This window comes from Prosopis cineraria, unplaced genomic scaffold, assembly GCF_029017545.1.
Source record: "Prosopis cineraria cultivar Desert tree isolate PC_DT_omini unplaced genomic scaffold, ASM2901754v1 PC7, whole genome shotgun sequence".
Lineage (NCBI taxonomy): Eukaryota > Viridiplantae > Streptophyta > Magnoliopsida > Fabales > Fabaceae > Prosopis > Prosopis cineraria.
This window is the reverse complement of record NW_026555338.1, coordinates 35,989,215-36,001,579: the sequence shown is the minus strand read 5'-3', so window position 1 is coordinate 36,001,579 and position 12,365 is coordinate 35,989,215. Positions and strand designations below refer to the sequence as shown.

The window sequence follows — 12,365 nt, the reverse complement described above, 5'->3', positions numbered from 1 at the left end:
ATCTAAAAAATTTGATATATTGAATTATAAAAATTTAAATATTAAATTAAATCTAGATCAGATTTAAAATAAAAACTTATTAAAATTATTTTATAATTTTTTTTATTTTTTTTATTTTAATAAATTAATATAAAATAATACTTTAAATTTGAATCATTTAAATTAAAATTTAAATAATTTAAATTTTATTTTAAAGATGAGCACATGATACTTTTCAAGAGATGAAGCCGTTCCCGACTAAATTGTAGCGAAGAGCGAAACAGCTGACAGATAATTCCTTTTCTTAAAATTTGGTAAAAACCCAGAAAGGGAGGTGGGGGAGTAATCCCAAAGTGAGCATGCAGGGCACGTGATCAGATGGGGGCGTCTGGCGGGCGAGGGGCGTCGAACGCGAGGGGTACATGACACGTGTCCTGACATGAGGGGTTGGACAAGTGGAGGGCAATTTTGGCATTCCGGTTAAGGTATGGCTGTGAAGCTTCAGGCGGATGTAAGCGTGGCGGGAAGCGTGCCGTGTGTCTCGGTTTCATGTCAAGAATTCCAGTTGATACACCGGCATTGATTTTATTATAATTTTTTTGGGCCATCGCATCTCATTCATAATCTATTTCTTACATGTTTCACTGAATTTCATTTATCCAAAATTTTAATAAATTTTAAATTTTTATTCTTATTAAACATGTATATTTTAATGACGTACATAGTTTTTATTAACAATATTTTATGAAAGTAAAAAAAAAATTTAATGATGTAATTCATAAGTAATATTTAGGAAAAATTTACCATACCTTATATTATAAATATGATGGAAAGAAAATGAATATGCACATAACATGGGTAACAGGAGATAATTCTAAAACGAATGAAGTGTATGAGATTATTAGGAAGGGAAGAGAAGGGGAGTGGGAGCATGTGGGGGAAAGCGGGAAGGCACGTGTTGTTGCCATTATTCGAAAACCCGGTGGAAGGCAGGCATCCATCACGTGTCGTGTCTTCATGGCAGACATTTTGATTATTCATTAAACTCCTCCGACGTCATTTCATAATTCATCTTCAGTCAATCATCTCATTCCATAGCAGCATACAAGTAACAGCAGCATTTCGTTATTCTCCACATGCATACAAATGCCCATGCATGTGATATTCCCAATCAATCATGCGCCTTTTAACTTAAAACTTATCCACGTACGTTATGCCAAATTTTTGTGGTTAATTAACTTATACATGTGTACCTCTTTTTTTATTCTGCAATTGAAATCATTCAAACACCATGCATGTGACCTCTCCCCAAAACCTCTCAAACCTAGCTCCTGCACCTCCCATGTTCCCAGACAATCGGGTGAATTCTATACTCATTCCAACACTAGACAAGAGGCTTCCTATATTTTAAACAGCCCTTCCATTCTTCGTGCAATTTTATAGCTTTCCTGCCTTTCTAATTCTGCGATTAGTTTTTTGAATTCTGTGTATAAAACAAATAAATACTCATTCACTCCACCGGCCACTATCAATACATTTTACCAAAATAAGCAAACTCTAAAATCCATTAACTATGTTTAACAATTTAATGAGTTTTAACTTTATTAAAGATATGTACTTTTTTTCAACTGCGAGGATGGAAAGAAACACTTGTAATAAAAATTAATAACTTGATTTATAAATAAGACCAATAAATTTTTTTTTTCCTGGGACAGACAGAGGAAGTATATTCATTTCTTAACGGAATGTATTTGCAAGTTAATTAATGTAGTAATGGGGGTTTAGATTGATTGCCAAAAGATAAGAACTGTACTGTGGTGGCTATGCCTGACACGGTAGGTACAAAATCCAAATGGAATAATAGTGTGGACGGAGATGCATGCTAGAGAACCAGACCATGTGCCTCCAAGATAAAGGAGGCTAAGACTTCCTCCTTCGTACAGAGCGCTTCAAAGAGAGTGGGGTCAAATGGTACACATTTAAATGCTACATTCCAATACATGAGACAATCAGTCTTGCACAAAAATGAATCCGATGCTCCGTCGTATCTACTCTTTAGTTAGTTTGCAAATTTCCGTGAAAAAGAGATCATCCTTAAACTCGTTACAGCTCTGGAAATAATTTGGTGGGGGGAGAGAGAGAGTGGGGCTGGTTGCTTGGAACAGAGGATACTGCTCATGACCTTGATTCTGCCTTGAAGCAACCCCCAACAGAACTCCTCCCACCAACACCTCTGCGTTTCATTGCTTTGCCTCCTCCTTCACTTTCAATGCCTTCCCTCTTACCCTCCCACCCCTGCTATAATCGTACGGTTAACAAGATATTTGGCTCTTTTTTGAAGGTCATGAATCATGATAAGAGCATCATTGAATTTTCCCCCACCCCCCACCTGGCTCTAATCACCTTTTTTTTTAAAAAAAAAAACCTTTTTAAGAAGACGGCAGATTACAATGCCAATCATAGCTTCCTAAGCCTGAATGAGTTGGATCTGGGCCCCACTCAACCTCCTTTCCACCTCTTTCTTTTCCCTAAGATTTGCTCAATGTTCAAGCCCCATCGACGAAGTACAAAACCAACCGCCGCTGCCTTCGCATCTTCTCTTTCATTCATTCATATTCAGCCTTCCGCTTAATTCCCCCTCCACTTTTCAAGATTTAGTTCAACTAATCAAGTCACCCAAATAATAACAAAACAGGAATAATTTATGTGGACTTATTTAATTATTGCCTGCCAATATTACAATACCGTGATGACGGGTCCGGACACGAAGCCCAATGTGACCCACAGTCGTTATGGAATTTGGGCCTTTCATAAATGACAGAAATGAATGCCCTCATCAAACAGGCCATGCCCTTCTGCTATTACACCATGTGGGGTGATTGAGAAATGGGACGACCCTTCCATGTCAATCATCCCCCACACATTTAATTTTTGAGGCAGCGTCCTAGTTTGGAGGACCCTGGTTACTTTGGGGGGCAGTATGGACATTTACTCGGTTTGGGAATACTAAATGAAGGAGTGAGTGAAAAGTAATGTCATTATCAGTCACTTGTACATTGATTTTCAGGAGTGAACTTTCAGTCCCTCGCAGCCGTGCATTTCTTGCATACCATGGGAAATGAAACACCTCCCTAATTGACCCCAATCATGGGAGTGAAGTTTTACGGTCTATGTATTTCCTTCTATCTTTAATCATTTCCCATTCTCCATCATTATCTTCCACGTCATCCTCAACATTGTCCTCTTACTCCACTCCTAATCTCTCTCGAGTATGAAAAGGAGGACCACGAAAAGTTTATACATAGACGAGGCATTATTTCAATTTCTTTTATAAGTAAACACACACACACACGCGTATGTATAATAATAAATAGTACTAATACAAAGTATTCGAAGCAATCCCTTATGAAATACCCTTCAGCTGGATGAGAAGTGAAGGGTGCTATTTCTGTGTATGACTTTTTTCTTTGGGGTCTCATTAGTCTCATTTTGGAGAAGTGGGCATGTGCCGACAAAATACAAAGAAGTGCTTTCTCGTCACTGACCTCGTAAAGTTGCGTAACCCAGAGAGCCATTCTCCACACAGAATGAGAGCGACGTTTAGTTTTAATAATTATATTAGATATTAGATTAGATGATGGCACCATTCACATCTTCATCAATGTTTTTATGTTCCCCGCTTACTAAGAATAACAAGTCATCGTTTCAGTGACTTCCAGACGTAGTCCTACTATTGTTACTTGTGCTCTAAAAATCAGCCCTTGACGGATGCACTGCCACAAACAATGTCTCTCTGAAATTACTAAAATTCACTTATCGGAAGGCTCTACAGCATAAGCTGTCCGCCATAGAAGAAAATAAGGTAAGTTAGCCGTTATGGAGTGAAATAGATATGATGATCGATCATACTCAGAATCGTAATTGATCAACTATACGAACGCAATAAATTGACCAATCCAAGGGCTGTGGTGGTCGGATCTCTCAACACAATTGTCACGGATTGCACAGCTGAGGGGCCGAAAATTTTGACAAATTCGATACTATTTTAATTTCATTTGAACCCCAATATCCATTGATCGTTACTTTCTTGCTTCTAATCTTATCCCCATCACCAGTATCACCAGAATCAAGTTGATAATAAACTGCATCACAGGGGATTGGATGTGACTTCAACCTGTTGTTATATGCCAAATCAGAATATGAGAAGTTAACGGTGACGTGGGTTACGGTGAACAGCGATGAATGTCAGGATCAGATAGGAGGAAGGAGAAGGGCAGAGTGATGAGGGAGATCTACCCCAACATATACGGCAAAAATCCAACTTGAAAAATAACTACAGAAATAGTTGTCAACATCAATCCTTTCGAGATCTAGACCACACAAGTCTCGCTCAATGGGAGAAGATCTACATGAAAACCACAGTTCCAAACTTCCAATGTAAGCCCAGAATGCACAATTGTACACTTTTTCCAGGCCAGACTAGGAAAGCATATTTCTTTTCACTTTTTCTCGTTGTCACATGTTCCAAAGATTTCATTCTCACCACCTTCTTTCACCTTTCCGGATGAGGCACTAGATCTCATGACTTCTATTTCAATCTGGCTTTGTCTCACTTTCATCCCTGAATCCTTGCAAGTTCTTTTTCCGTGCCAAATTTCTAACTTTTCTTTTTTTTCAATCAACATCCAACTTTTGTCAACTAGGCAAGCGTTGCTGCCCATAGGACTAGTTCCAAGAACGTATATTGGGCTTGAGTAGGAGGCCCATAAGCTCGGATGGTTTGTCTATGAAAAATTTACCACAAAAAAGTCATCCCAAAAAAAAAAAAAGGCCTACACGCACCGTAGCATATTTGTTCATGGCAGGACAACAGAAATTTATCTGACGTGATATCATTCAATCTTTTATCGATTGATTGATATCTGAGAAGATATCATTCAATAGAATAAGGTGGATGCTTCAATGGCCCAAAAATATTTTAAAAATATCATATCCAAAAATCCCTCTTCCTCGACTTTTGTTTCCGTCTGAGATCCATGTCCGTAACAAGTTACAAAACTTTCATATCAAACAAGAATAAACGCGTTCCAACTAACAAATGCACAAATGCCTCAAAGGCGCACCACTATACCAGAAGCGAGGAAACCACAGTTAAAGGCGAATGCCACTTCATTGGACCCCAGAAATCTGCCAATCGAAATCAACATCAGCCCCATTTGATATTGCAAAGCTAGTTGCATCCAAAAGGCTATTGAAGAATTTAAAATCATTACCATTGTACAATAAATTACAGTAACAGCAGCTGTGACTTGTGATCAATGCCATTGAAGATGAAGGTGCCAGACATAGGTACAAATTGCCTTGTTATTAGCTGCAAAGGAAATCGCAATTTAAGATAAAGACACAAGACGAACAATTCCAATGGCAAAATATGTAGTGGATTAGAAAGAAAAAGGAACTTGTTAGCAGTTTTTTATACTTTTACCATTTCCTTCTCCAAATAAGATATGACATGTATGATTTTCTAATCATAATAGAATAAATGTATGATTTTACCATAAAGATCAGTAGATCATATACTTGGTATATTTTATTTGGAGAACCTAATAACAAAAATGCAAAGAAATACACAACCAATGCATTAGAAAGCCTGTAAGGAAGTTCATAACTCAAAAGGAGATTTTACTTTTCGAGATGCCAATTTGGAGTCCAAAGCTCCCTTTAAAAGGTTGGCTTGTTTTCATGATCAACAAGTCGTCTTCTTTTCTTTTCTTTTTTTAATAGTCAGACAGCATGATAGGATTCAAGATAAGTAGAAAGAAAAAAGCACATAAGTCTTATTAACATGTGAAATCAAAATCTAACTTTATAATATTAATAAGAGAACATAGAACTGATAGAAGAAAGTAAAAGAAATAAATCTATCAAGATAATATAAAACAAGTACCCACGCTTAGAAGAATCTCCAAAGGGCCAAAAGTCTCAAAAGTCTGTTTTATGCATGATATGCCTGCTTCTAAGTTGCTACGTATATTTATAATGCTAACTATAATATAAAATAATGAATAAAATCTAGATAACTAGATAATTAAATAAAACTGAATAAAATCTCCTAAAATCTATATCTATATAAAATACTAAATAAAATCTAAAAAACTAAATATCCTAATAAAATTAAATAACTAGATATCAGAATAAATGTATAGATATCTAAACATATATCTGAATATCTATATAAAATCTAGATAACTAAATACCTAAATAAAATCTAAACAATATTATTAAATAGAAAATATCTAAAATAAATTAAAAATAATATCTATTTATAATATCTATCTTCCCAAATCAACCATTATCTCAAAACTCTATCACAGCGCTGTTCACTAAGGGTAGTACAGATTTGACCATCAGCTATATAAAATTTTATATCTATAAGCGGGGGAATGACAGTTAATACCGAAAGATCAATTTAACAATGGATGCCAAAACATTCTGAAGGAAGATGAGTTGTTATTAAGACTCATATTTGCAATTGTCTAGATAGATATTTGCAACTCATTTATCTTTAGAATTTTATTTTATTTTTTTTTCCCTAATCCCATGCTTGTTGCATGGACAAATACCTTCAGTTATTATTGAATTTCATAGAGTTAGCAAAGGAAAACGGAAGAAGGGTACTTTAAATTTACAAAATCAAAATTTACATGTATTTATGAATAAACCCAGCGCCCAGACACAGGTTATTCCAAGTTCCCCTAGTCTTACCAGTTTTAACTGGTCCAAATTTAAGTGATCCGATGGTGTGACCCAGGCTGTCCACCTTGCCGAGTACCAGTTCATTCTCTAGTCGGAGTTATAAATCATTGCTTCATGTGAAGTTTCCATAGCTTGAGCTCGTAAAGGTTCATAAAAGACTGAACTAAGACTAGAGGTCATTCCTTGTATACAAAGAAGCGTAACATTAGAAGCAAAGTCGATCACAAACTTCTCTTCTCTTCTATTTTCTATTTCTATTTTTTTCTATTTTTGGGTGAGTGAATTTTATATGTAGCAATCTTTCTTGACAGGACCAAGCTTTCAGGGTTCATTAGATTTGATTTTCCCAAATCACACTAGATTTGACAACATAAATATAGAAAAACTATCCCAGACCAGGGGCAGATGGTACATTTTTCCCGAAAGTGCCAAGCTTTCAGGGTTTGCTTAGATTAGTTTTCCCAGATCACATTACTTTGGACAACATAAACATAAAAGTAGCACCATCCCAGGCCAGAGGAAGAATTGCAAACCTTGATTACTTCTTGCGATGCTATTCCTCCAACCAAAGCAGCAACAGCATGGAGCTCTGAAGCACCAAATCGGCACATCTCATTTACAAGGTCCTCTGCCAAAGTGGCACCATTGCATCCCAAGTCATTGAGCAGGCCACTAGCTGTACTCTTCAGTCGAGGTATGTCCTCATCCATAGCACTGAAGAATATCAACAAAAAAAGCAAGAAAGACCTTCAAGGAAGAATCCTGATATGATATAGCAGGACTATATTAAGAAATTCATGAAGCAGGTCTTGCCTGTCATACTGCCCAGGAAAACTGTTATAGTTAGCAGCAAAACGGTCAACAGCTCGCAGCAAAATATAAATTCCAACAGCAGTGCTGCACACATAAAAACAGGAAACCACTATTTCAGCAAGTATCCTCGCAGACTAATTCCTTTTTTTTTTCTTTTTTTCCTTTCCTTCTCCAGAAGCATCAGTAATAAAATAAATATAACCTGTAATCCTCATCAGTTAGATACTTTTGTAATTCAGGTAGGTTTGGAGAATTAAACTCATCTTCAATCAGGCGAAACCTGCAAATCTACAAAATAAAGAATAGTGTCCATATGAAGACTCAAACAAACATTCTGGTGCCTTCAATTACTCCCACAAAATTCACCAACTTCAGTTAATATTAGATAAAAGAGGCTTTGGGGAAAAACATATCTAGTTGTAAGATACTCATGCATTTACCGCATCCACATCATCAGTAACAACAATAATAAAAATCTCAACCAAAAATTAACAAAAGGAAAGCTCAGAGCATCTTGCATTCATATTGTTTTGTCCCCAAAATGAGACTGTATATTATACATGTAGATTAAAGGGCCTCAGAAAGCATGGACATTTGATCACAGAACAAATTAAGCATGTCAGGTTTATAATACTTTCATCATTGCAATCTACAAACAATTTGACTATCTGCACTTACTTTGAGCTTTCTGGCGTTTTTACAGAAGCTTTTGATTGTTGTCCTTGGTATGCTATTTGAATCTCTTCCAATTTTTTTTAAAATACTTCTCACCCGTCGTTCAATTGCAACAAAATCAGCTTCAGCCTTGGCTTGATAGATATTCTGCAAATTCACATACTGCCTGCAGGAGGGTAGATATAATTCTGGTAAATAATTCATCTTCAAGAGAAAATATAAGTTACCTGATACGAGATTTGGCTACTAACTCAGTAGAAGATGTCATATCTGGTATTGATCCTTCAAGGGGTATCTCCCCACCACGTTCATTTGCAATGAATTCCTGGGCAGGATGATAAAAAGTGTTCCATTATGCAACTGAATCTTGAGAAACCAAACAGTCAGGAATGTAAATTGCACAAAAAAAGGAGAAAAATATATTTCCCAGGCTTTAATCAATTACCACTTGACACTACAACATATTACAGTACTATATAAGATATAAATGCAGCTTTCTCAAGAGGGGGGAAAAAAATCAAAGCAGCAATTCCAGAAGCACCAACCTTCAGAGCTGCCACCAACACCCAAAAATCTGATGACTTAGAATCCACTTCAGCAGAGCTATCATTAATTATCAGTTGCAAATCTGCACCTGAAAAGGTATATGCTCATTGAATTTTAGTCTAATATAAATTCAATTGGAAATAAGGCAGTAAATGTTCAGACCTATTCAAAAATTCTGACTAAAAATCAAATTTTCAGAAACAAAAATCAGGAACTTTTAAAGAGTTCATCATAATGACCCTCACCTCCAACCAAAGGTAGTACATGCTTCCTCAACAAACATTCAAACTTTAACATAGTCAAAGTTCTCAAGATAGAGAGACAATTTTCTTTTGAAAAAGCCCATGATTTCATAAGAAAACTTAAAAATTAGGAGCTCAAAACCTGCATAAGTAACAATAGTCCAACTGTTCCTTATTTTGCTACCTCCCACCCAAACAATTCAAGGATTTTATAAAACTTAAACCAAGAGTTCACAAAGAAAGTATAGGGGCTGTTTGAAACTATTTTATTTTATCGTTTTGAAAATTGGTGTTTTGTAGAACATGTTCTAAAAATAAAAAAATAATAAAAATAAGTGTTTTTCTCATTCTCTCTTGTCCTCCAAAACAATAATCACGGAACACCTAAAAGTTGTTTCCATTTTTCTGTTCTCCAAAACAATATTTCATTTTTTTGTTCTCAAAAATACTTTTTGAAAGCACGTTACCGAACAGATTTTTTTGTTCTTTTATTTTACTTTTAGAGAACAGAAAACTGTTCCAGAATAGGTTTCCAAACAATCCCTATACTGCCGTGCCATCTAAAACTAATTTGTGGGATGCTAAGACTCCCTTGACAATAAATTCAAGGAAATGGAATCAAGGACAAACTAGCTTTTATTCATTCTAAAAGTAACTAAATGCATCTGACTAAACTCAAAAATTTTTCAAGAATATAAAAGTAAAAAGTTTGTTGAATCTATCATGAACATGGACGATAGACGTTATAATATTAATGCTAGGTCGTTGCCCGTAAGTAACGCGCTGCATGGCTCGAATACAGTGATAAGTGAGTTAGAGCCGCTGCATCGGCGCCCGGATGTAGTGTTAAATGAGCAAGGGCTACCGCGTCATTCTGGACGCACGCGGCTAAAGAAGTTAGTCCATGAGAGCAAAATTAGATTTGGTACTTGAATGTTGGGACATTAAATTGTAAATCTGTAGAGGTTGTAGGGGTTATGATTCAAAGAAAAATCAATATCCTTTGCCTGCAAGAAACAAAAATGGCGTGGAGAAGAAGCTAAGGATATTCAAGGTTACAAACTTTGGTATACAGGAAAAGTAAGTGCACGCAATGGAGTAGGCATCATTATAGATAAGGAGTGGAAGAAGAACGTTGTAGAGGTTAGCAGAATTGGAGACAGAATTATTTCTTTAAAAATGATAATTGGACGTGAGACTGTTAATATTGTTAGCGCTTATGCGCCGCAAGTCGGGACAGAAGCCAGTCTTAAGGAATTATTTTGGGAGGATCTGGAAGGGTTGATTCGACGCATACCACAGAGTGAAAAGATTTTTATTGGAGGAGACTTTTAATGGGCATGTCGGGAGGGAAGCCCGGTCAGTATGCGAGGGTGCATGGTGGTTTTGGTTTTGGAGAGGTAAACAATGAAGGACAAACTCTTCTTGATTTCTCATTGGCGTATGATTTTAAGATTGCCAACACTTGTTTCAAGAAGAGAGATGAGCATCTTATCACTTACAAAAGTGGAGCCTCAAGGTCACAGATTGATTTTCTTTTGGTTAGGAACACAGATAGAAGACTTTGTAAAAATTGCAAGGTGATCCCCGGAGATGCTGTAACGAACAACATAGAGTCCTAGTCCTTGATGTGTGTATTTTAAGTAAAATTCAAAAACGTCGACAAGTAGTAACACCAAGGATTAGGTGGTGGCAATTAAAAGGTGAGAAGCAAGATATTTTCAAGTGAAATCTTTTGGATAAAGGAATTGGAAATCTCAGGGAAGTGCTAACATTATGTGGGAGGATATGGCTAAAAAGATACGGAAGGTTGCAAAAGTGGTTTTGGGAGAATCAAAAGGTTTTGGTCCAAGAGATAAGGAGTCTTGGTGGTGGAATAATAGTGTACAGGACAAAATCAAGTATAAGAAAAACTGTTTTAAAGCCATACATTTGTGTAACAATGAGTAAAATTGGGAGAGGGTACCGTATGGCTAAGAAGGAAGCTAAGAGAGCTGTTGGTGAAGCTCGTTCTAAAGCTTTTGAAGAATTTTATAAGAGCCTTGAGACGAAGGAAGGAGAGCGAAATATTTATAAGATTGCCAAGAGTAGGGAAAGAAAATCAAGAGATCTAGAACAGGTAAGGTGTATTAAGGATGAAGAAGAGGAAGAACTTTAATTACAGATGATGAAATTAAAAATAGATGGGAGACTTATTTTTCTAAACTTTTCAATGATGGAGAGAGTTCATCTAGTAACTTGGAGGATTTAGTAATTGGTGAGGGAGAATAAAATTTGTCATTCTATCGAATAATACGTGATAAGGAGGTAAAAGAGCTCTTAAGAAAATGGCAAATGGTTAAAGCCAACGGACCTGATTGTATATCTATCGAAGCGTGAAAATGTTTAGTGTGAAGAAGGGGTGAGATGGTTAACTAAGTTATTTAATGTGATTTTACAGTCCAAGAAAATGCTGATGAGTGGAGGAGAAGTACATTAATTCTTATTTAAAAAATAAAGGAGATATTCAGAATTGTACTAACTATAGAGGGATTAAACTCATGAGCCACACAATGAAATGATTGGGGAGAAAGTAATTGAGAACAGGTTGAGACTAGAGACAAGTATTTCTGAGAATCAGTTTGGTTTTATGCCAGGTAGATCAACTACAGAAGCGATTTATCTACTAAGGAGATTAATGGAAAAGTATCGTTGTAAAAATAAAGATCTACACATGGTTTTTATTGATTTAGAAAAAGCTTATGACCGTATACCAAGAGAAGTGCTTTGGAAAGCGTTAGAACAAAAGGGAGTACGGATTGCTTATATTAAAGCCATACAAGATATATATGAGGGGGTAAAACTAGTATAAGAACGCCTAGTGGTCAAACAAAGAATTTTCCTATAAAGATTGGACTACATCAGGGATCATCTCTGAGTCCTTATTTATTCGACTTAATCTTAAATGTTTTGACGGAACATATTCAAGGGGAAATTCCGAAATGTATGCTCTTCACGGATGATATAGTTCTTATAGCAGAGACAAGAGAAGAGGTTAATTGCAAACTTGAGTTATGGAGGAGGACATCGGAGTCAAAAGGTTTTCGTCTGAGTAGAAGTAAGACGACGAAATATTATATTGTAAATTGGTAAAGGACTATTCGACATAATTTGGAAGTGAAATTGGGAGACTAAATTATACCTCAAGTGGAAAAAGTTTAGATATTTGGGAGCCATTATTCAAAATGATGGCGAAATCAGTAGAGATATTTCACATAGAATTCAACCTGGGTGGTTTAATTGGAGAAAAGCTAAAGGAGTTATTTGCGACCGTAAGGTGCCTAATTAAACTTAAAGGAAAGTTTTTATCGTACT

The 12,365-nt window shown here is 36.1% G+C and overlaps 1 protein-coding gene across 1 annotated transcript; it reads right to left on the bottom strand.

Moving 5' to 3' along the window:
* Nucleotides 1-4,855: 4,855 nt before the first annotated feature.
* Nucleotides 4,856-9,092, bottom strand: LOC129316130 (NEDD8-activating enzyme E1 regulatory subunit AXR1-like). Its single transcript, XM_054960401.1, has 9 exons — nucleotides 9,015-9,092; nucleotides 8,769-8,857; nucleotides 8,475-8,548; nucleotides 8,227-8,389; nucleotides 7,751-7,836; nucleotides 7,549-7,632; nucleotides 7,269-7,449; nucleotides 5,253-5,350; nucleotides 4,856-5,166 (listed from the first exon to the last, which is right to left on the bottom strand). The coding sequence occupies exons 1-8, from the start codon at nucleotides 9,064-9,066 to the stop codon at nucleotides 5,267-5,269; spliced, it is 813 nt and encodes a 270-aa protein (XP_054816376.1). The 5' UTR covers nucleotides 9,067-9,092; the 3' UTR covers nucleotides 4,856-5,166; nucleotides 5,253-5,266.
* Between the last annotated feature and the right edge of the window lie 3,273 nt (nucleotides 9,093-12,365).

Bases quoted from the DNA above. Each gene is read 5' to 3' on its own strand.
- LOC129316130 (XM_054960401.1), bottom strand. From the start codon at position 9,066: ATGTTAAAGTTTGAATGTTTGTTGAGGAAGCATGTACTACCTTTGGTT. The intron at 8,549-8,768 runs GTTGGTGCTTCT...CATCCTGCCCAG, and splicing joins TGTTGGTGGCAGCTCTGAAG to GAATTCATTGCAAATGAACG. The intron at 5,351-7,268 runs GTTTGCAATTCT...TTTCCTTTGCAG, and splicing joins CATCGCAAGAAGTAATCAAG to CTAATAACAAGGCAATTTGT.